At 46.5% G+C, this 25,805-nt stretch overlaps 1 protein-coding gene and 1 long non-coding RNA gene across 11 annotated transcripts in view; one reads left to right on the top strand and one right to left on the bottom strand.

Moving 5' to 3' along the window:
* Nucleotides 1–17,890, top strand: part of LOC137425199 (kazrin) — a 738,641-nt gene extending 720,751 nt beyond the window's left edge. For all 10 annotated transcript variants that reach the window (XM_078776419.1, XM_068113383.2, XM_078776417.1 and 7 more), the window contains one exon: nt 14,372–17,890. In XM_078776419.1, the coding sequence (XP_078632545.1) occupies nt 14,372–14,503 (132 nt within the window). In that variant the 3' untranslated portion in view covers nt 14,504–17,890. The remainder of the gene's footprint in view (nt 1–14,371) is intronic.
* LOC137425201 (uncharacterized) overlaps nt 1–25,805 on the bottom strand; it is a 48,500-nt gene that overhangs the window by 9,963 nt on the left and 12,732 nt on the right. The window lies entirely within an intron of this gene.

Below are 25,805 nucleotides of genomic sequence, written 5' to 3'. Positions count from 1 at the left end.
CATCAGTTGTTTTTATTGTATGAGCAATGTAGCACCGAATGGTGCTTTATTGGTGCTTTGATTGGTGCTTTGGTGCTTGCATGCTCGGGGATGCATTGCAATAAAATTCTGCATCCATGGGAATGTGAGGTGGTGTATCGATGCAGTGCATGCTTTCTCCTCCCTCCCACAGGATTCTTTTTGTTTCCTCAGAAAAAAATGACAGGTCCTGGGTTGCAGTGTAAATACAAATAGTCACTTGTAAATAATGCTCCCCACCATAAATGTTTAGCTTGAGAATTAATTCCGCAATTCGGTTAATTGTGGGTGCGAATCTGTTAGGTAGGATGCAACGTAGTAGCGGGACATATTTAATTGTGTTTAAAACTGTCGCACTCAGGGTAAGGTTAATAGTAGAGGGTATTACACCTGCGTGTCACATTAAGTTAAAGTTTTGTTGGCCCGAGCCGTGTCGTGAGGAATGAGGGTGCTGTGTTGCGGTTTTTAGAACCTTCACATGTAAATTTAGTTGTAAATTTCCTTATAAATAACCCCTGTGCGCTGGGTTTTCACAATCGCCTTGCACCTATCAAGGATGCGGAGCGATCACCATGCCGGGCTCGTCCAGGACGCCCGGGCAGGCCCACGCTCAACTTGCCAGGACGCTCGGCCACGCCCCCTCTCGCCTTTCCTGGGCAAACGCTCCGGGATAATGTGTGTATATATATTGCTGCCCGATAAACGGGCTTTTGAGAGTACCTGAGTGTTTTGTTTGAATAAAGCAACTCGGACGAATTCCAGCTTTTTGTCGCGTCCATTCTTCCGATCGACATGGGAGCCCGAGCTCCTTCACCTGTGTACATTTCCCCTTAATTGGCTGTTAAATGAAATAATTGCACCTTAGTTAGTCCACATTGCAACACGTAGCAAATCATAGGCCCTTTCGTAGTTATATCATTATTATGTGTTTCAGGTAAGGCCATGTTTCCAATAGTTGAATCTGCGTTGCATCAAACAAATAAGATAGTTCCCCTTTTCAATTTCCCCAAAGCGCCTCTGCCAGCCACAGCCGCCTTACCGCTCGCTCCAAAACTCCATTGCCCACGAGGCCAGGATCGGGGAAGAAGGGCGTGGCCCCACCTCGTCATACAAGGTGGAGCCAGGGAGCCCTCGTCATCAAGGTGGAGTCAGCCAGCCCTTGCCGACCAACCAAGAATCGGTGGGCATGGCTTGAGAGGGCGGGGGCAGAAAGATCTAGCAGGTTCAAGAGGGTTCAACGGGGCTGGCCATATAACCCGTTGCGCGAAGCCCCCACCGCAGTTCTGTGGAGGGAGGCGCTTGAATAAGTTCGGAGTTCTGTGGAGTAGTGAGCGTGCAAGTGTTTATGAAAACGGCGCTTGAGTGTTGAGCAAGTTACGACGCCTGAGAGAGATGCGCAACCTGCAGAGGTACGAGAGAGTGACGCTGCTTCAAACAGCCCCGGCCACGTGAAGCTTTGACGCGCTGCCGCAAGCAACCCCGCCGTGTGAACCAGAGTGCGGGGAGTCGGCGGCCGCTCGCCTCCAGCCCCGCCGTTCTGCACGGACCTGAACCTCATCCTTCGGCCAGCCATTCCTGCCTGCAATTCCCCATTCGTGTACGTGAGTTTGTGCTGTCTGTGTTGTCTGGGCTTCTATAAGTATGCCTGTTTAAGAATTGCCCTGTGTATCTTCTTCTTCCTTTTCTGTAAATTACCTTCGTTTCTTCTTCTTCTTCATTAGTCTTGTATAGTAATTAATAAATAGCTGTTCCTCCGTACTCTTCTGGTTTTCATTCTCGTCCGATCGTCCTTGTCTTTTCCATGATTGAATACTTATGGCACGATTTTGGCAGAACCACTTACAATCGGGTGAGTCAATTGCTAACGGCTCGGATTCCGGATTGCTAAACCGCTCGGCAAATACCATCTTGTCCGGGATTCGAGCGGGGCCATCCACCTGCTTTGTGGAGGGGTTGGCGGAGGTGTCCGGGAATCCCTTGACCAATCACCTTGGCCAATCCTATCCCACAGAGGAGCGGGGTGGGTCCAGGAACGGAGACGGCCAGCTTAAAAAGACGAGGGGATTAAACCCCCCCTCGGTAAGGGGAGTGCCATCGCCCAATTCCGAAACAATATATATATATATATATTGTTGCGGATCTCAGCGCCGGCCTTCTCCCCTTACCAATGGGGGATTAGTCCCCTTGTCTTTGACTGACCGACGGGACCCGGGACCTATGACGTCCTTCCAGGACAGCGTGAAATAGGGTCGTAGGACTGGAATCACTAATACCTAATTACTCGCGCTGCCCAGAAACGAGGAAATAAGCCCCGCACGAATCACGTGCTGATGGAAGACGCCGAGCGGTTTTGCGTACACGTGATCCGCGCTGTTATAGATGGAACCCGATTAAAGCAACCTTAATTCGTACCACGCTTAGTCAATGGTGGAAAACATGAAGGCGATTGAATTGGAAGAAAGAACAAGGTTTATTTACACTATTCACAATGATGAGAAGAAGAAGCAGAGACACAGGGCAATCCTTAAGAACAGTCTTAACTTAATCCCAAGGACACGGGCCCGTCTCACACACAGACACTCACACGGGGCTTGATGATGAGGGTCAGGTTGATGGTCACCAGCGTGTCCAGGGATGGCTTCCATGCAGCTCTCTCTCCGGTCCCCAGCTCGTACCGGACAGATGGTAAGTAGAGACGGCAGGAGCTCTCCACGTGTCGTTGGCGCACACGGGATAATACGGGGCGAACGATAGGGTCTGGGCTCTGGCGGTTAACACTGGTGGCTTTTGCCGCGTTCACTCGCGTGGCTGCGTACATAATAGGCGAATACAGTTCAAAGCCTTGAAACGCTGACACAATGAAGTGCTCTCAATGCGCTCGCCGTAAAAGTCCTTCCAGCCCTCTTCTCTGCGAGTCCTCTCGATACCGTCCTCCGAGCCCTCTCAAGTCCTCTTATCACGCCCTTTCCCAACGAGTCCCTCTTCAAGGGCTTTGTGCACAGGCTTTTATAGGCACGCCCCGCGAACCTTCTAGCATTTGCCAGACGCGCCTTACCACGCCCTATCACGCCATGCACTTCGAGCCCTGGTTGGCTGGTGGCCCTTACCGTCATCACCTCTGACACTCCGCTTTGACGCCGCCCCACCTCGACCCCGCGCTCCTCCCTCTTGCGCCTACATCGTGTTACTCGACTAGTTCGAGCAAACAAAGGGCAGCGAATGCTGCTGGCAGCCAAAGCGTAACAAACTGCTGCGGGTAGCCCAAAGTGTAACAAATTGAGGGATCAGCCAAATGGGGCGCGGGATCAATTATGCCCATAGGTGGAATTGGAGGGTGGCGCAAAAATGAAGGGACCAAAGCTCATGTCTTCACACAACGCAGATGTTACGAGGGGAAATGGCCTACACTTACACATACTATGACATAACTAATACCCTACGGTGGCCTACGTGTTGCTCGTGGACTATGGGGGGCAAACCTTTAGCCTTTAATGGTGTCATATGTACAAATCTCAAAACCGGAGCAATATATATATATATATATATATATATATATATATATATATATATATATATATGTATATATATATATATACAGTCACGTGAAAAAGTAAGTACACCCCATGTAAAGTTTTGACTTTTTCAACATATTTCAACATACAGCTATTTGATCTTCATTTCAACAATATTGACAGATAAAGTTGATATAATATAACAAATATGAAACATTTACATTTTGTAGTCCATTGTATAATTTAAATAAACATAAATGCAAATTTTGCATGTGGAAAAAATAAGTACACCCCTACATTTATCACCACTTCAAATACCTAAAATTTGAATCAGGTGCACCAGCTCAGGTGCAAATGATGAGAACATCGTTAGAGAGCATCTTGGAGGAACCTGTCTTATTTAAACCTCAGACATTTAGTTTGGTTTGCTCTTTGTTGTTGAAGTGTGCGGCTTCACCATGCCAAGATCAAAAGAGCTCTCTGAGGCCTTCAGAAAGAAGATTATAGATGCCCACGAGTCTGGGAAGGGATTTAAAAATATCTGCAAACAATTTGAAATCAATCATTCGACTGTCTGGAAGATCATCTACAAGTGGAGAAGATTCCAAACAACTGCCAACTTGTTCAGGCCAGGCCAAATCATGTCCATCGGCAAGTTCAGCCCGAGAGCAGACCGCAAGATGCTGAAAGAAGTCTCTAAGAACCCCAGCATGTCATCACGGGACCTACAGGTAGCTCTTGCCACTGTTGATGCCAAAGTGCACGAGTCTACCATTAGAAAGAGGCTGCACAAATTTGATCTACATGGGAGGTGTGCCAGGAGCAAACCTTTGCTGTCCAGAAAGAACATCAGGGCAAGACTAAAGTTTGCCAATGAACACCTTCGGCAAAGACCAGCACTTCTGGAACATTGTGCTCTGGACAGATGAGTCAAAGGTAGAGCTATTTGGCCACAGTACCAGAAGACATGTTTGGCGAAAACCAAAGACAGCATTTGACCACAAGAACCTGATACCAACTGCAAAGCATGGTGGTGGAAATATTATGGTTTGGGGCAGCTTTGCTGCATCAGGGCCTGGGAAGCTCACCATCATAGAATCCACTATAAATTCTTCATTGAACCAGAGGGTGCTTGAGGATAATGTGAGGCCATCTGTCGGAAAGTTGAAGCTCAGCCGAAGGTGGACCTTGCAACATAACAATGACCCAAAACATTCCAGTAAATCCACCAAGAAAAGGCTGAAAAGAAAGAAATGGAGGGTTCTGGAATGGCAAAGTCAAAGCCCGGATCTAAATCCCATCGAGATGTTGTGGGGGGATTTGAAACGAACTGTGCATGCAAGAAACCCCTCAAACATCGCACAGCTGAAAGAATTCTGCATGGAGGAGTGGGCAAAAATTTCTCCCAGTCGATGTCAGAGACTGGTAGACAGTTATAAGAAATGCCTACTTGAGGTTGTTTCTGCCAAAGGGGGCAATACCACCTATTAGAGCCAAGGGTGTACTTACTTTTTCCACATGCGAAATTTGCATTTATGTTTATTTAAATTATACAATGGACTACAAAATGTAAATGTTTCATGATATTTGTTATATTGTATCACCTTTATCTGTCAATATTGTTCAAATGAAGATCAAATAGCTGTATGGTGAAATATGTTGAAAAAGTCAAAACTTTACATGGGGTGTACTTACTTTTTCATGTGACTGTATATGTACACTAACGCTATTGAAAATTGGGTCACCACGTCAAAATCCAAGACGGCCGCCGCCACGTACGTCTGAACCTCGTGAGCGAAATATGATATCATAGCAAACCCTTGTTGGGCTGTTGGGCTAGCGGGTGTTGCCCTTGTTGGGCAAATAGCCCTGGTGTTGGGCTAGCGGCTAGGATGCCGGCTTAGGATCCTAGGATCCTGGGTTCGAATCCCGGCCGATCGCTGAATTAACGCCATGGGGGTTGACTCAGCCTGTCATCCTTCCGAGGTCGGCTAATTGAGTACCAGTTCACTGGTAATTCCCTGTTTGTCGCAAGAGGTGGAAAAGGGGACCAAGGTGCGCAAAAAAGGCCAACCCCTGCTCTGTGGGGAAAATGGTCTCTAAACACATACACATTATACACACAGTGTATTCAGAAAGTATTCAGACCCCTTCACTTTTTTCACATTTTGTTATGTTGCAGCCTTATGCTGAAATCGTTTAAATTCATTTTTTCCCTCATCAATCGACACTCAATACCCCATAATGACAAAGAGAAAACAGGATTTTAGAAAGTTTTGCAAATTTATTAAAAATAAAAAACTGAAATTTCACATTGACATAAGTATTCAGACCCTCAACTCAGTACTTAGTTGAAGCACCTTTGGCAGTGATTACAGCCTCGAGTCTTCTTGGGTATGACGTGACAAGCTTTGCACACCTGTACTTGGGGATTTTCTGCCATTCTTCTCTGCAGATCCTTTCAAGCTCTGTTAGATTGGATGGGGACTGTCGGTGGACAGCCATTTTCAGGTCTCTCCAGAGATGTTCGATTGGTTTCAAGTCAGGGCTCTGGCTGGGCCACTCACGGACCTTCACAGAGTTGTCCCTACGCCACTCCTGCGTTGTCTTGGCTGTGTGCTTCGGGTCATTGTCCTGTTGGAAGGTGAACCTTCGGCCCAGTCTGAGGTCCTGAGCGCTCTGTTTCAGGTTTTCATTAGGGATATCTCTGTACTTTGCTCCGTTCATTGTTCCCTCAACCCTGACCAGTCCCCCAGTCCCTGCTGCTGAAAAAGACCCCCACAGCATGATGCTGCCACCACCATGCTTCACCGTTGGGATGGTATTGGGCAGATGATGAGCGGTGCCTGGTTTCCTCCAGACATGATGCTTAGAATTTAGACCAAACAGTTCAATCTTGGTTTCACCAGACCACAGAACCTTGTTTCTCAGAGTCTGAGAGTCCTTTAGGTGATTTTTTGCAAACTCCAAGCGAGCTTTCATGTGTCTTTCACTGAGGAGAGGCTTCCGTCTGGCCACTCTGCCATAAAGCCCAGATCGGTGGAGTGTTGCAGTGATGGTTGTCCTTCTGGAAGTTTCTCCCATCTCCACACAGGATCTCTGGAGCTCAGCCAGAGTGACCATCGGGTTCTTGGTCACCTCTCTTACCAAGGCCCTTCTCCCCCGATTGCTCAGTTTGGCCGGGCAGCCAGCTCTCGGAAGAGTCCTGGTTGTTCCAAACTTCTTCCATTTAAGAATTATGGAGGCCACTGTGCTCTTGGGAACCTTCAATGCAGCAGAAAATTTTTTTGTAGGCTTCCCCAGATCTGTGCTTCGACACAATCCTGTCTCTGAGCTCTGCAGGCAGTTCCTTCGATCTCATGGCTTGGTTTTTGCTCTGATATGCATTGTCAGCTGTGAGACCTTATATAGACAGGTGTGTGCCTTTCCAAATCATGTCCAATCAATTGAATTTACCACAGGTGGACTCCAATCAAGGTGTAGAAACATCTCAAAGATGACCAAGAGAAATGCGAGGCACCTGAGCTAAATTTCAAGTGTCATAGCAAAGGGTCTGAATACTTATGTCAATGTGATTTCAGTTTTTTCTTTTTAATAAATTTGCAAAACTTTCTAAAATCCTGTTTTCTCTTTGTCATTTTGGGGTATTTGAGTGCAGATTGATGAGGGAAAAAATTAATTTCAACGATTTCAGCATAAGGCTGCAACATAACAAAATGTGAAAAAAGTGAAGGGGTCTGAATACTTTCTGAATACACTGTATATATGGCATATATTTGCATGTGTATATATTGTTACGGACGCGGTTAAAGATGTTATTTTGACCGAGCGGTGGTATTGCCGCGACCGAACAGTTATTCCCCGACTAATACCCGATTCCACCCAAACGTTGGCCGTATCGCACCGCGGCTGCCCAATATGGAAAACTCTAAAGCGACCGAATGCAAAGAGGAAAACGAAGGCAAAGAAAGGTTTGGAAATACTACTAAATTTATTTACTATTCACACACATAAGCAAAAAGACAGCAGTCACGTTTATTTACAAGCACATGAGACGCAGGTGACACAGTGAAAATACTAGCTTATACAGACTTATTGTTGCTTCCCAGGGACAAGACAAAAGACAGACTACGAGCACACTTACACGGGGAATGATGATAGGACTGGCGGGAGATGGATGGCTGGCCGGATAGGGAGGTCCAACTAGTTCTGCAGCTGATCGACTCGTGGGCAGCCGCCGCCCCTTCGCGGCCCTGCTCCAAACTGCCGTCCAGGCCTCACGCTGCTGTGGCTGCAGTTTCGGTGGCTCCAGCTGCAGCAAACGCAGTTTCAGTGGCTCGAGCTGCAGCAAGTGCAGTTTCGGCGGCTCGAGCTGCAGTGAGTGCAGTTTCGGTGGCTCGAGCTGCAGTTCAACCCTGGACTTCTCTCGCAGTTTCTCCGTCAAAGCTCATCTCCCCCTTTGGAAACGCCCTGCCGTGGGTTATATAGGCCCCACCCCTCAACTTTCGCGAACCTCCTCGATCTTTCTTTCCACACCCTCTCCAAGTCCAACCCCTTGTTCGTGGTTGGTTGAGTGGGGCTGACTCACTCCTCCCCTCTATGACGAGGTGGGGACCCGCCTTTCTTCCCCAACCCTGCCTCGTGGTCAATGGCGGCAATTGTTGGAGCGGAGGTAGTTTCCAATCGACGAAAAGGGGGAATGGAAGTTTTTGGGAATGGGAATGAAGGGAATCTATCTCTTTCACTGGTGCAATGGAGTATTTCAATTAATGGGAGACACAGCCTTACCCTAAAACACATAATAAGATATAAGCTATCGAACAGGGGTATTCTATGATTAGCTGTGGTGTGGATGCTTTATGGACTAATTATGGGATGCCCTTTGACCTTTACACAGCTCCGGAGGCAGGAGGCGCAGAATAAACAATAATAATAATACACACAATCAAAAAAATATACAGTCCTCATATCCGCAACACTGCACCCTCCTCCTCTTAGGTACGGCCCGGGCCTACAACTTTTATTTAGTGTGACACGTAGGTGTAGTTCCCTCTACTTTTAACCTGACCCTGAGTGCGACAGTTTTAAAACATAAATAAATATGTCCCGCTGCTCCATTGCACCCTGCCGAACAGACTTACGCCCACAGTTAACCGAATTGCGGAATGGTCTTCAAACTACACACTGACGGTGGGGAGCATTATTTACAATGACTCTGCTTTTATTTACAAAACTAACCCAGGACCTGTAATTGTTCTTTCTGGGTGGGAGACAGTCTGCTCTGCATCAATGCACCATGAAAGCACCTAAAAACGCACCAATACAAGCACCCTCAAGCACCAATCGGTGCAGTCACCATAGTTCATCAGTGTTCAATGCATGTTCAATAATAAAAATAACCAAACAACCCCTAACCCTGCAGGTGGTCTCTTGCTCTTCGGCTCCCTCTGCTGGTTATTATTATTTGTTCTTCCAGATGTTGTCATTCTTTCATTTTCTCACTGGCGGCCTATTTGTATTAAAACTTGCACCCAATGTGTCCTTTTTATTTTATTTTATTTATGGCCCACAGGGCCGACTAGTGTGGTTCACCTGTGGGGCATCGGTGCCCTGTGGCCAAGGTCCGCCAGCAAGATTTCGGGCCCTCATGGCCGGTTCCAGCAGAGGGGCCATGCCCCAACCCATGGGGTCCATACGTGGTGCTCGGCCACAGGCATGTGGTCCATAATGTGGTGCATCGATGCAGACAGCTGGTTCTGAGAGTGCCGGGCGCACAATGGCCGACTCACGCACGCTCCCCTCGGCGCCCAATGGCGCACAAGTCATGTGGGAGACAAAAGAGACAAATGAGCGAGGGGTAAGGTCACAAGGGCACACATCAATAAGGCAATGCAAAGCGAAATGCGTACGGAGGGCGAAGTGAGAAAGCTCGTCCCTACCGTACGTCACCCCCTGTCACCTACACTACCCTTGCCCTTACCCCATATGTACAAAATCTACACATTTACAAATTCGTCACTACTGTCACATCTTCCCCATATTTCCTATACCAAATTCGTCTCTGCAATCCCTCTACTTCAAAATTTGCCATCACCCAATTCATCATCAATCCTCATAAGGAGGAAGAGATGGAACATCAAGCACAATGTCACACCCACGTCATGATGCGTCTCACAATCCAAACATTTGCATCATAAAAAATAATCAAAACATGGCATGGTGTGGAGTACCTGTCACCTCAGGTGAGTGGATGCAGATGGTGCGAGGAGACTTCCTAATCCTAACTATCCTCTAAATGACATTAACACACTTTACACTACCCGGGGTCTTGCCCTGCCAATCCATTGGCCAACTTACACTATGGGTTCTAAAAACCAATTCCCATTGACCAAACTGTGGTGCTTCTCAATTTGGGGTCTCACTCCCCCGATTCATCTCCCGGTGCCCTTGCACAATTTCTGGGCTGTGACGTGTAGCTCTCCCAGCAGGTCTACCCACCTGCACACCTCCACCACTGCAGTTGCCACCCGAGCTTACCTAGCTCCTCACCCTAACCTATCTAACTGGGGAAGGCCCCTCCTGGCTCTGTCACCCCTTGGTGCCCTCTGGCACTGGGCTACCCGGGTCCGTCCTCCGGATCCTCGGGCCCCATCCACAACTACCGGCTCCCAGAGCCCACCTGCGGCCTCACCTGGCCGACATCCTCACAGTGGTGGAGTGCCCAAACCAACTACACACACTAACAGGCTACACGCCCAGCCATTTCCACTACACTAATGCACCCATCCAAATACCATTCTTTCACCTCGCACCACAGATGCCAATATCCAACCACAATTTACCTATACCCTCTACCTAACACTTACACTACCCGCCCCGGGTATTCGTGATGGGGGTCCATCCTTCCCCCATTCACACCTTCGCACCATCCACTCCACTCCATAGTTTCCACCATACTCACTCAACGACCATCCATTCCAATACCCCATATATTCCACACTCCACGTATTCCACACAACCACTTATTCCATACACCTGTTGGTGCACACCTGTGCACTCACACCTGGTGCCACCTGCACCCTCCTCCTCTTCCTGGACCATTTGGTCAACACCACACGCAATCACCACTACTCTCTCCTACACTGCTCCATACACTTGTTCAGTTGCACACCTGTGCAATCACACCTGGTCAATCACACACACTGCTCAATACACTTGAATACACCTCCAACACTCACACGGCATCATCTGAACTACCTGTTGCCCTGCTAACTTAGTGCTCCCCGTCTTCCCTTTAAACTAAGCACATACCACGTCATTATAATCCACACTAATCTACCTGCATCCCCTCTACAGGTATCAGTCACTAACTAACCTTAACGTTACCTAATGTCATCTTCTAGGTCCCTACACATTATCCAAACCCTCCCTCGGCGAGCTTACACTGCCATAAACCCCATAAGCTAGTGCTCCTTTGCCCCCCTCGTGAGGGATGGTGGATTGGCCATCCCATCACATGAGGCATCTCTTACTATAAATTTTGCTTACCAAATTCCAACAAATCAAAAATTTGCCAATTACTGCCAATTCTATTCACTTTTCTAAATTTCGTATCAAATCACTATCACTATCACTATCACCATCATCACAGTCCGCTATATCCTAGCCTCGGTGCGTCATGACGTCATTAAACTCGGCTTCGCAAAGCCGAGCAATGAATTCGGGTGGTTTGGTTGCCTGCAGGTTGAATCCGTCCGGCTTTCGGTTCAAGGGAGGTGGTTTGGTCGGGCCGAGATTCCACGCACCATCTCGGCGCGGCACCTTGCGGTCCCGGGCCCGATGGCTCAATCTCCCCCGGTCGGAACCCCGTCCCCACGAGGGGGCACCGTTCCGCTTCCTCCCACTCGCCCTTGAACCGTACCGGTCGCCTCGCCCGCCAAGGCCCGGACTCGACCGTGCGGGGCGGGGCCAAGCCCGAATCGGCAACGACGCTTCGAAGAGAAACGACGCAGCTTCGATCCGCGCCGGGCCTCGCATCCAACAAAGCACACCGCGCCCCGAGTGCTCGCATCGGCTATCCGTCGCTCTAACCGCTAACCCGGTTACCGTCGATGCTTCACCTGCATGCTCACACGCATACGCTACCCCTTTCACCCTCACCAAACCCGGCGTTCCAACGCCGTCCGTACATTCCACCAACGTACTCCCTGTTACACACCACACCTCTCGTGCACACTCGCTGTTCGCACACTCCCTTAACACACCTCGCGCACCGTCTTGCGCACTCTCCCTTGGTACGTACTCCGTACCACTCACCATGGGTGTGCACTCTTGCATCCACCCACTAACGCGCTCATATGGGCTATCCCACACTCGCGCCATGACCAACTCAGGTGTGCTTCCTCGCACACCCTCAACCATTCCAAGCGTGCATTCTCGCACCCGCTCCACCACCAACTCACTCTCCGGGTCACTCTTACCCTCGCACGTACACTCCGTCCACCCCGACGTGCATTTTCGCTCGCACTCGGTCTCACTCCCACACTTTATAACACGCTCACTCTTTGACGCACACTTTTTCCTCACACGCGTGCCATTTCCACTCACACGGGACCCTTTACCAACGCCCGGGTGCCATATCGATCCCAATCGCGCGACAATTCTCTTGTCGTTAAACATCCTCCTGCAAAATCTCCCCGCACAATACACAGCACGTCTCACCTTCGGGGTTCTTCTTCCTCCCTGCACCAAAACCTGCAAACTCTTTATTTGGTGAGTGCGTACATAATCATGATTTGAGCAGGGACTTTGTACATATTCCATTTCTCCCTGCAATTCCCGGGCTACCTCCGTCATCTCTTCAATTTTAATTCCCAGCACTTTTTCTTTATTCACCTCGACGACCGTTGGCTTTAATAAAATTCCCTCTACCTCATCGGTCGCCGGCTTTTCCAAACCCCGTGTCGCGATTTCTACCCCCGTCATTGTACCCGTGCTTTTCTCAACTTCGTTCAACCAGTGCTTCTCGACCTGCTTTACCTCGTCGTGCACCGATGTGCCTCTTCCGCCTCCCATGCCGTCTACGAACTCCCCCATTTTTTTATGCTGTCGTTTATTCGCTCCCGATATCCCTCCGGGTTGTCCTTTGCTTCCTTCCTCCTTTTTTTCATGTCGATTCCCTGGGTAGCCATCATTGCATCCAATCCCCTACTGTCACCCTTCATAGATGCCATGAAATGCGTCATAAATAGGCAAAAGTCCATTGGCACTGCGGCTCGGCTGCCGGGACTAAATTTGGTGCCGCAACAACCATGTGCGCGAGGACGCCATTTTGCGCGCCCGAAACCTCGTGCGCGAGAGCACCATTTTGCGCGTCTGATACTCCCTCAACCACATCCTCCATATACATTTCCCCTAGGTCCTGGGTCGATTCCACCCCGTCTATCTCTATCTCTCCCACCGGCATCCCGTCGCCTTGACCAGCCATGGCGCGATTTCAAAATTCGGGTTTTGCTTTACAACAACACAAATTTCCAGCAGCTTGTAATTTTGAGCGCGTTAAGCGCGCTTCGGGCCTCGTATCCCACTCCCCGACACCAATTGTTACGGACGCGGTTAAAGATGTTATTTTGACCGAGCGGTAGTATTGCCACGACCGAACAGTTATTCCCCGACTAATACCCGATTCCACCCAAACGTTGGCCGTATCGCACCGCGGCTGCCCAATATGGAAAACTCTAAAGCGACCGAATGCAAAGAGGAAAACGAAGGCAAAGAAAGGTTTGGAAATACTACTAAATTTATTTACTATTCACACACATAAGCAAAAAGACAGCAGTCACGTTTATTTACAAGCACATGAGACGCAGGTGACACAGTGAAAATACTAGCTTATACAGACTTATTGTTACTACCCAGGGACAAGACAAAAGACAGACTACGAGCACACTTACACGGGGAATGATGATAGGACTGGCGGGAGATGGATGGCTGGCGGGATAGGGAGGTCCAACTAGTTCTGCAGCTGATCGACTCGTGGGCAGCCGCCGCCCCTTCGCGGCCCTGCTCCAAACTGCCGTCCAGGCCTCACGCTGCTGTGGCTGCAGTTTCGGTGGCTCCAGCTGCAGCAAATGCAGTTTCAGTGGCTCGAGCTGCAGCAAGTGCAGTTTCGGTGGCTCGAGCTGCAGTGAGTGCAGTTTCGGTGGCTCGAGCTGCAGTTCAACCCTGGACTTCTCTCGCAGTTTCTCCGTCAAAGCTCATCTCCCCCTTTGGAAACGCCCTGCCGTGGGTTATATAGGCCCCACCCCTCAACCTTCGCGAACCTCCTCGATCTTTCTTTCCACACCCTCTCCAAGTCCAACCCCTTGTTCGTGGTTGGTTGAGTGGGGCTGACTCACTCCTCCCCTCTATGACGAGGTGGGGACCCGCCTTTCTTCCCCAACCCTGCCTCGTGGTCAATGGCGGCAATTGCTGGAGCGGAGGTAGTTTCCAATCGACGAAAAGGGGGAATGGAAGTTTTTGGGAATGGGAATGAAGGGAATCTATCTCTTTCACTGGTGCAATGGAGTATTTCAATTAATGGGAGACACAGCCTTACCCTAAAACACATAATAAGATATAAGCTATCGAACAGGGGTATTCTATGATTAGCTGTGGTGTGGATGCTTTATGGACTAATTATGGGACGCCCTTTGACCTTTACACAGCTCCGGAGGCAGGAGGCGCAGAATAAACAATAATAATAATACACACAATCAAAAAAATATACAGTCCTCATATCCGCAACAATATATATATATATATGGGATCTTGCTCATTGTTATTTTTGTCTTTGTCTTTAGCCTTCATCGCTAGGCCAATCGGATGAGAAAATGATGGCTGAAGCACTGTCGGCCTGCGAGGCTGCGCAGTACTCACCACAGCGTCGGAATTCTTTGCCCAGCAGCACAGACTTTGAGGTTTGCCAAGTGTGATGCAGTCAGGGGGACAGCCCTTGAATTTAAGACTTTTGAAGAAATTGCGAATTTAGTTGGAGTTTGTCAGGGACTCCTGGAGGGAGAGCACATGCCAACTAAAAACACAATTCGTTTTTTTTCCCCTAATTGCAATTGATCTTATGCACCTTCAGTCTTTCAATCATCTGTCTCATTGTGATTTGTATGCTGACACCTGTCTCACTTTTTGAGATGGAAAGGGAGAATGTTGACTACAAAGCCAATATCGATGGATGTTGTGTGGGATAGTAATGGCTTTGTGTGTGGTGGTAAGGGATAATGCACAATTCCCAAATCTGAAGCGTTTTGCGCTCTCCAGCCAATGCTTCTGCAACACGTCATGTATGGATCTACAACACATCATATGATGACAATTTTGCTGGAACACAGAGGTCGTAATTTAATTCATGGTCTCCAAAGCTTTGAGATGGTGGAGATGTGGGTGAGTGTAGGAAATTGGCTTGAAACGTGATCAATTTGTGCTGATACACAGGATGCAAAAGCTGATTTGGTGCAGACATTAACATTTCTTTTCATTGTACAGATGTCAAGTCTTCTTGTCGTATTTTATATTGCATTCTGTTGCCGTTACAAAAAATATTTTTGTGAACACATTCATGTGGAAAGCTCGAGGCACACCTTTCATTTAATGAGCGCTCCTGAATCTTGGTAGACAACACGCTCTTGCTTGGAATGAGGTTGTTAAACCCCCTGGATAATGGCTTGTGGCCAATGATAGATCCAACGATTCGTTTTGAAAAAGCAATGCTCCGTTTGCATGTGTAGGTGGAGCCAGCAGGATATAACGTGTCGACTGTTCAGGCAAGCTCGGCAAATGCGCGCCTTGGTCCAGCTCTGTCTCACTAACATGGTTGAATGCACAACATTTGACAGTTGTGCGACCTGATTAATCAGCAGCACTAAATTTCGCTGGTGCAAATTATCTTTCGAGATCCTTCTGTTAATTTCGGAGAGATAACAGAGAACAATCAGTGCGACATGTCTTACCATCACAACGGAACAAATTGTTCCATGTCGATTTTATTTCTAGTTGTACAGATATTGAAGGGTAGGCTAAACTGCGAAGATACGAATGCCTGATCTATTTTGCAAACCCTCATTTTTTGCCATATTCATGTTTCCTCAATCACGAATGCTTTTTCCCAAAACAATCTTGTCTGTTTGTGGTTTCTTATTATTATTATGGCACCGGTTGCTGAATTGCACTACATTTTATCTGAATCCGTACAAGTTATTTATGTTTTATCCTGGCACTCTTGACTCACAAATGTTTTTTTGTTTGTTTTTTTTCTAATTGAGAAGTAGATTTGGGAGCGTTAACTGCGGAATCCTTCAAAAACCAAAAACGTTTTTCAAAACTTTGGTAATGATTAATCACATTCGTATGAATTGACAATCCGGTGAAACAGTGAAGTGTAACACACAGTGTACTAAATATTCCATGTAAGTACTTTGATATTGTTTCACAAATGTATTTTGCGGGAGAGAGGTGAATTTTTTTTTTTTTCTAAACCGTTTGCCAATTCGGTTGAAGGTAATTGCAATTATTTTTGAATCTTTCAATCGAAACGCTCATCTGTGAAACAACTGAGCTAGAAAACAGTTATACTGGTAGTGTTGTGTGCTGGCTTTCAAAAACGAATTGTTAATACAAGCACTTGGAATATTGGAGATGCACACTTGCTGTGTTTGGATTTGCAGCCAAATCCAACAAACTCTATCACTTTTATGATTTCATCCAGTATGTTCTACACTCTCCACCATAAAAAACCGAACATGTGATTGTTTTAAATGTGATTTATTTATGTGACCTTATTGGATAGAGATGAGGTGCAAACCTCCGACAGAAATAAATGGTGAAGACTTACATGATTCATTGTGACCTAATCACGTAATACTGCATTGTGATGAATGTTTTCACATCGGGATCCAACATGGAAGTAACAATCTCAATACCGGGTATGTCCACCTCTGGCATCAATCACTGCATTGCATCTTCGTCACATTGACCATGTGAGCACTCAAATCTGAGCCTGGAGAATTGCATTCCACACAGGAATCAGCTCCTGTTCTGACTCATTGAGGGTGTGTGGATGTAATGACAAGGTTCTAATGCAATGATCAACGATTTCCCAAAGACATGCAATTGGATTAAAATCTGCCAAGATGGCAAGCAAGGGTGTCATGGCATTAATGGTGGCATTGACAAGAACATTCCTTGTTTGAATGGCCCTGTGAGCAGGAGCATTATCGTGCATAAAGATTATTCCAGTATTCCTGGACCATGTTGTTGAAGGGTAGGCAACACATGTAGCTGGAAGAACTCATTGATGTATTCATTTGCCATCAGATTGCTATGGATATGGATCAAATTGCTGTGAAAGGTTTCAGTAATACAACCACACATCATGGCACTTCCATATCCAAAATATGTGGCTTCCTGGACACAAACTGGGTCATATCGCTCATTGTGTCTTCTGTGGACCCCAGCACGGACATCGTACAATCATGCCTTTCAAGGAGAAACGTGCATTTGTCACTGAACATAAACTTGCCTATTGCCTCTGTGTCCATCAGACATACTGATTTCATCACTTGGATAACGTTTTGGCGCAAGTTTCGGACAATGAACAAGAAGACAAGCATGGATACCTTCATCACAAAGACGCCTCAAAAAAGTGTTGATATTTAACTTTTGAGGTCCAGGGAGTGTGTTTGCAGTAACTTGGGCAGTGTGAAGCCGACTGCATAGATGGGTAATGTGGATGTATCGGCCCTGAGTGGAAATCGTTATCCTGTGACTTCCACTTCTTGGAATACCTCTTATGTATCCAGTGGCATGATAACATCTTCTGAGGTCGTAAACAGTTCCTCTTTATCAATTCTACATGTTCGCTTTTTTATGACGGAGAGTATATAATCCAAAGGTTAAATCTAGTATGTCGCCAGCCGTTCCAATGTGACTTGCTGGGTTTTTCCTTTGGACTCCAGAGTTTGTAACATCTCTTGCCAGAAATTCACACTGCATCCTCTTGAACAATATTGTTTTGTAATTATAACATGTTGTCCATTCCTTTCCGCAAATTTTAATCGATTTTTTTTTTTTAAAGATATCTGCAGGTGCAGACACTCGAGTGTGATGTTTACAATGTAAATTTGTCCTTTTCATAAACAGATTGTTTTTCTCTTTTTTTTTTGGCAGCAGATTTGATGTATAAAAAAAAATTGCATTTTTCTGTGCTGTTTTTGTTATTGATTGTAACTGTTGTATATAATGTATGGTTTAATTCGGTCCTGTATTGATTCAAATGTCACAAAATCTCAATAAAGAGGAGATTCTCTGCAGATTTGTGTGCTTCACTTGGTTTTGACTGTGTCTGGTGGCTTTCCATACCCATTTGTTGTGTGGTTCTTTGGCATGATCATTCATATGGAGAAGGTTTGAATACTAGTTTTTTCGTATTCTTGCATTCATGTCACTGGATGGCAAAAGCACAAAGTTTGCACTCCAGGAGAGCACTTGCCTCATGATGATGAGACCCCAGGTTTGAATCTAGTTAAGTACTATCTATCTGAAGGACTTAATATGCTCACGCATTATTTCAGAATATAAGGCGCCAGAACATTGGAATACTGTTCAAGAGTTTAAGGAAATCTGGACCATAAATGATGCACTTTGCAGTATTTCCCCACAGGGTACTTTGCTCTTATTTGTATAAATGTGTTATTTTGGTTTTTTTGGTATTATTTTACCTCTCCTTCTGCCTTGATAGTGCTTCCTCTTTAAAATGCTTTACCTTGTCTACTGCAGTTCAAACCATGGACTTGCAGGGATGGGGAAGTCTTACAACTACTGCTTCCACTACTTTTATGGACCATGCATTATTCATTCCCACCTTGTAGGGTTGGCTGGAGGTTTTTGACCCAAGTCCTTCGTGAACTAGCTGTCCTGGCCTGACATTCGACTGGAGCTGATTTGGGCAGGAATTTGTAATTTGTTTAGGGTGCCGGAGACAACTCGCCTCTTTGAGATTTAGGCACCGTGGGATCTTTAATATTCATCAGCCAATGCTGGCAGATGGGATACCCAGCTTACTGTCCAGCTGAGAGGTGTTGCCCTTTGTTGAGAGATGATGCAACGCCATGTCTGCGAAGCAATGATCCCACAGTTTATTATCGAAACCAGACGAGACAGCTTGAGAAAGACGAGAAAGTGTGCTAACTCGGTGTGCTAACATGTGCTAACTCGGTGTGCTAACACGTGCTAACTCGGTGTGCTAACACTCGGTGTGCTAAGACGAGTAAGTGTGCTAATGGTTCTTCTGATCATGTGCTTGTTAAAGTGGACATCTCTCTGGCCATTCTTATAGAGCCTCCTCAGCGCCGACGAGTCTGGCATTTCGCTCAGGCTGACTGGCACGGTCTGCAAGCAGCCATCAATCATCTGGACTGGTCTCCCATCTCTACTGCCTCTGACATCAATTCTTCCTGGGAATTCTTCCAAAGCAAACTGCTCTCTCTCATGCACAGATTTATCCCATCTCGTCTTCAGTTGTCTTACCCTTCCTCCCATCCATGGTACACTGAATCTTGTGGTGAGGCAGTTGCCCTGAAACAACTTGCCTTTGCCTCTTGGAAGGCAATCTCAGTTCCTTCCACCAAGCTCGGAACAAGTGTGTGTCTACCCTCAGGAGTGCCAGGAAGCACTATCTCTCCACACTCAAGATTGAACTCTCAAACCTGTTTCCTTCCTCCAAATCCTGGTGGCGTCTGGTCAAATCCGTTTCTGGTGTTTGTTCCCCCTCCATCCCCTCCCTTACCTCAAATGGCTGCACAGTTGACACCGCACGTGACAAAGCCGAATGCCTCAACTCTGTGTTTGCCTCAAAATCTTGTGTCCCAAACCCATCTCTCTCTGTTCCCACCTTTCCCATTCGAACCCAACTGCTCCTGGACTCTGTGTCCTTCTCTCCTGACAAGGTGGAGAAGTTTTTGTCAAACCTCGACTCTGATTCTGCAACTGGACCAGACGGCATCAGCCCACAGGTCCTAAAATCCTGCTCTGCTGCTCTATCTCACCCTCTCTCTGTTCTTTTCACCCTATCTTTTGTTCAAGGTCATCTGCCAGAATCTAGGAAATCAGCAAACATTACCGCTTTACACAAAAAATGTGCAAACACAGATCCTTGCAACTACAGACCAATCAGCTTGCTTCCAATTATCAGCAAAGTCATGGAATCCATCATTGCTTCGGATATCAAATCCTTCCTCTTCTCCAATGGCTTGATCTCTGATCATCAATTTGGATTCAGACCAGGTCATTCTACTCTGGACATGTTGCTTCTGCTGTCTCAACAATGGATGGAGGTCCTCAATGCCAAACAGGAAACCTGAGCTGTCTCACTTGACATATCACGTGCCTTCGATACGGTCTGGCACCCAGCTCTGCTCACCAAACTCTCCTCCTATGGTATCCATGGAAATCTCCACTCATGGCTTGCGGACTTCCTCTCTCGTCGTTGGCAACGTGTGGCCCTGAATGGATTTCTCTCATCTCCCCTTCCTGTTCTGGCTGGAGTTCCCCAAGGTAGTGTTCTGGGCCCTGTGCTATTTCTGGTCTTCATCAATGATCTCTCCAACTCTCTGGAAAATCCACTCTATCTCTTTGCTGATGACTCCACTATCTGCCGCTCCATTCCTCATCCCTCAGATCGGCAGTCTGCAGCCTCCTCACTCTATGCAGACCTGGACAAAATCACAGACTGGTCAAACAAGTGGAACATGTCTTTCAATCCTGACAAATCTCACACTCTTACTATGTCTCTCTGAAAAGACCGACTGGATAACCCTCCCATCTACTTTCTCAACAATCCTCTCCAAGAAGTTCTGTCACTCAAGCTTTTGCGTCTCACTATCTGCCATGATCTTTCTTGGGAAAACCATATTTCCAAGCTGGCCTCCAAAGCCAGTCGCCGACTGGGCATCCTCCGTCGTGCGAAGTTCTTCCTTGGCACACCTGAGCTCCTCACCACATACAAGGCTTTCATCCGCAGCTCAACGGTATACTGTTCTCCCCTCTGGGCCGGTGCTCCTGCCTCACACCTAGCTCGGCTTCACGCTGGTGAAACCAAAGCTTTCAGAATCATTGGAATCTCCTGCGATGAAGCTAACTCCGAGGGCCTTTCACTCACTCACCGCAGGCAGGTTGGTGGTCTTTCTGTCTTCTACCGACTCCTCTCCGGCCTTGCTCCCCCAGCTCTCTCTGTCCCCCCAATATTCCTTCAGGTCGCACAAGATCTGCCTGCAACCCTCGTCTGGTTAAACTGACAAAATCTAGGCTCTCTGCTCACCTTCACTCTTTCATTCCCCTTTTCTCCCGCCTCTGGAACAAACTCCCCCACTCTGTTCAATCCCACTCCTCCCTCCAGGTCTTTAAAACAGCTGTTCACCACCATCTCTTATCTTCCCCCATCCAAAACCTTGATCTTTTCTACCCCCACTAATTCACCCCAGATACTTTTTTTGAAATTCCAACTTCTTTCCTGAAAGTCCTTGCAGTGTTCATATGTTTTATACCTCTCTCACATCCCCCCAAGCCCTCCCCCTCCCACATTTCTCCCGATGTCCCTGCTCTCAAATGTTGTGTTTGTGTCCTTCCCCCTCTCTCCCCATCTTGTCTACCGCTCCCCTTATTTTTTTGTGTTTTATGTGTCGGTTTGGCTTTTTGTGTGATTAATGTTAGCTCTTTCACGAGCCTCGATCTTGTATACAAAAAACAAACAAACAAAAAAATAACTCTGCACCTTTCACTCACTGGTCAAACGAGTAAGTGTGCTAATGGATGGATTGATAGTGCTTCCTCTTTAAAATGCTTTACCTGCTAATCTAATCTTGTTAGTCTCTGGCTTTGAATCCAATATCATATAAATTTGAGAATTTTTAAAATGCCTTTTTAATACATCTACAATCTTCTCAATTATAGCCTTTTGGTCTGCACATCTATTTTAACACATGAGATCACAAACTACTGAAGGTCTAAAGAATGAAATCATAAACTAATGTGTTAAAATAAATGTATGAGTAGGAAAGTTGGTGAAAGAGGAGAGCAGTTATGGTTAGGGTTAACAGCGAAGTGGTGTGGAGAAAAGTGGGCTGATTGTCAGGATAACCTCTAGGGGGTAGCACTAGTTTCTGTGCTGTCTCGCCTCGGTTTGAATCTTGATCCAGCTATAAAGTTTGATCCAGCATGATTGTCATCCTGGTGTTTCGCAGGCAGGGAAAGGCATCAATGTGTGTGCCGTCCCTCAGATGGAGGTCAAACTGGGTATCCTGACTGGCAGCATTAGTTGGTGGACGTCGATGCCAGTCCTTCATGAAGAGTAGATGAGATGTTGCTGGCACTCTGGCCAAATTCAAATTTCCTGCTCTGACCTACAGGAGGCACTGCATCAGTGGAAACAACCGCCCTCCCCCCTCTACTCGCAGCCACGTGCTGCACACAAAATAAGAAGAGTAAAATTGGATGAAGGGGGCATAATATAGGTAAATAAGTATTGGGTAATAATAATGCAAATGACGATCTAATATAGGTAATAAGTATCATAGGTAAAGCTGACATAGCTAACAGGAAAAGACAAAGCTAAAATGAAGCATAGGTAAAGAATGAATGGTGTACAGGTAAAGCTAAGAGTTTCAGGTTGTAATAGTACGTAGGTGGGTTGATTAATCTATCTATAATTCCAGTAATCTCTGTGTGTTTGTTTGTACGTTTGTACGTTTGTACGTTTGTTTGTTTGTCTGTGACCGCTGTTTCTCGACAACCACGGGTCCGATATACTTTAAACTTGCCAGGTATATTGCTGGGGACCCGAGGATGTGCCTTTTCAAGGTTTGAAATTAATCGGACAAGTACTTACCGAGCTATGGCGATTTAGCCGTTCGCCGTTCGCTTTGGCGTTGCGAATGGACCAAACCATTGCATGTAAATAGAGGGGGGGGTTCTGTGGTCGTTGCGAATGGACCAAACCATTCATGTAAATAGAGGGGGGGGGGGGTTCTGTGGTCGTTACTGCCACGTGGTTTCAAAGTTTTTTTTTGTTGTTGTTGTTTGCACGCATGTTTTTTTGCACCCACGTACGGGCACGCCCTAGGATGTTTACACACACACACCCCTACACAAATTTTTTTTTTTTTTTTTTTTGGCAAGGAACGGGCACCCACGTACGGGCACGTCCTAGCTTATATATAGTACGGGCATGCCCTAGTATATCAAAAGAGGTAGTTTTAATACTGTAGAGGAATTTATTGAGGCCTCATCTAGAATATTGTGTTCAGTTTTTGATCACCACATCTGAGGAAGGACATGCCCATAGAGAGGGTACTACTAGATTGATTCCAGCACCCGCTAGCTTAAGCTATGCTGAGCATCTGATAGAGACAAGACTAGAACAAGCCGATTCAAATACAAAACAAATAAATAGCACCGCAACGCGGGCGTAACCCCTCAGCCCATGCATGGTGGAAACCAATTTCAAGATGGCTGCCGTGGCGGCCATACTAAAAATCGCAGCACGCCCATTTTCGAAAGGAACCTTCCTCTACTCCACCCCAACACACTGCAAAAATGGATTTAATCGGACAAGCCGTTCTGCTTGAAATTGACGGAAACCAATTTCAAGATGGCTGCCGTGGCGGCCATATTGAAAATCGCAGCGCGCCCATGAACCTTCCTCTACTCAACCCCAACACACACTACAAACATGGATTTAATCTGACAAGCTGTTCTGCTCGAAATTGACGGAAACCAATTTCAAGATGGCTATCGTGGCGGCCATATTGAAAATTGCAGCGCGCCCATTTTCGAAAGGAACCTTCCTCTACCCAACCCCAACACACACTGCAAACATGAATTTAATTGGACAAGCCGTTCTGCTTGAAATTGACGGAAACCAATTTCAAGATGGCTGCCGTGGCGGCCATATTGAAAATCGCAGCGCGCCCATTTTCGAAAGGAACCTTCCTCTACTCAACCCCAACACACACTGCTGCAAAAATGGATTTAATCGGACAAACCGTTCTGCTTGAAATTGCCGGAAACCAATTTCAAGATGGCTGCTGTGGCGGCCATATTGAAAATCGCAGCGCGCCCATGAACCTTCCTCTACTCAACCCCAACACACACTGCAAGCATGCATGGATTTAATCGGACAGGCCGTTCTGCTCGAAATTGACGGAAACCAATTTCGAGATGGCTATCGTGGCGGCCATATTGAAAATCGCAGCGCGCCCATTTTCGAAAGGAACCTTCCTCTACCCAACCCCAACACACACTGCAAAAAATCAATTTAATCGGACAAGCCATTCTGCTCGAAATTGACAGAAACCAATTTCAAGATGGCTGCCGTGGCGGCCATATTGAAAATCGCAGCGCGCCCATTTTCGAAAGGAACCTTCCTCTACTCAACCCCAACACACACTGCAAACATGAATTTAATCGGACAAGCCGTTCTGCTCGAAATTGACGGAAACCAAAAGTCGACGGATGCCCAGACGACAATACCCCTTAGCCCAATTTGGGCTGAGGGGGTGAAAAGTGATACAAAACGTAAACTGTTCAGCCTGGCGGAGGTGTGCACGCTGCCGAGTGTCCATCTATTTATTTATTTTTTTGAGATGATGCCTTTGTGGAGGATAGGATATCGTGTACCGATAGAATGGCCCCCCATATTTACCAGATCTAACTCTAGTTGACTTTTTTTAAATTCTGGGACACATTGTCATAAACGAATGTGCTAAAACAGATGTGTAAATGTTAAGAAACGTTCAAAGAAACCTATATACAAGAATTGACATGTGTATGCCTTTCAGTGGCTCACAATTTGGGCAATTATAATAAAATTTAAAAATATCCCCATGATTCTGGACTTTTGGAATACCCTGTGTATCACAATTCCTTTTCGATTGTTTATCTTGCACCGTTTGGGATTCCCAGATAATTCATTCAGGATCCTCTCACAAAGACATTTTGTTGGATATGCAGATAGCTCATCAGCGAGGAATTTCCTATATCTGGAATGGAGTGATGTCAATAACCTCAATTTCAATGAGATTGTGTGATGTCAGATTTCAACAAAGCAAAAGCTGTGTCATGTCCTGCTGTTTTGGTACCCCTTAACTCTTACCTGAACTTAGGATTGTCTTTGGCCTTGTCAAGATAAGCTCGCTTGAATATATGGTGGTATTTCCCTTGACTTTCATGTCAATTCCTCCTATTTTAGCAAGCATAATGTCACCATACAGCTAGAGCGAGGCGTCCATTCACCCCCTTCAGTTTCACCTTCACCCCTTCAGTTTCACAACTGACAAGGGTTTCCCATTTGCTTTTACCCAAGGACTTTGAGACATTTCCGCAGAATATGCACACAACTGGCAATATTCCAGTGGAACTATAGTTCTGGGGTGGCATAATAAATGCTGCTTTTGGAAGTCACTTTCCTATACACTTGTTCTCCTGATGGTTGTAACACTCGTTGTGATATCCAATGGAGTCATCAGAAGCGTCAGGAAGTTTCACATCAAAGTACTTGTATGTATTGGTTTGACTTCTTCTAAAGTGCGTCAACAGATTTCACCTTCTCCCAGGTAGTATCATCAAAAGCCTTCAGTTTGTCAGCCCTGTGTATAAGGCAGATACGGTATTTGTCTTTCTTGGTACTCATGGTAACTCTCTAAGGTAACTTACAATTTGGAAAGAGAAAGAAAAAGCATGCCATGCAACCACCACCACCACCACCACAGCAATTAACATCACCACTAAACATCTATCTATAATTCCAGTAATCTCTGTCTGTACGTTTGTACGTTTGTACGTCTGTTTGTCTGTGACCGCTGTTTCTCGACAACCACGGGTCCGATATACTTTTAACTTGCCAGGTATATTGCTGGGGACCCGAGGATGTGCCTTTTCAAGGTTTCATATTAATCGGACAATTACTTACCGAGCTATGTCCAAAAAACGATTCAACCAATCAGAGAGCAGCGAACGATCGCGTGTGCCGAACGTGGCGGACACACTCTGCCTCGGATGGCACATTTGAGAGCGTATTCATTTATTTCACGTTTGCAAACTATGTTGGCGTTAAACGATGTTTTAAAACTAATAAAACCGAATTTGCGATTCATTCGCTTTCCTGCGCGTTTGTGCACGCGATGGCGATTTCTTTACCAAACTCCGGAAGCCGTTCGCTTTGGACCAAACCAT

This window comes from Myxine glutinosa, chromosome 4, assembly GCF_964187855.1.
Source record: "Myxine glutinosa chromosome 4, kmMyxGlut1.1, whole genome shotgun sequence".
Classification (NCBI taxonomy): domain Eukaryota; kingdom Metazoa; phylum Chordata; class Myxini; order Myxiniformes; family Myxinidae; genus Myxine; species Myxine glutinosa.
Note: the sequence above shows the minus strand (reverse complement) of the source record. Positions and strands in the feature narration are given on the sequence as shown.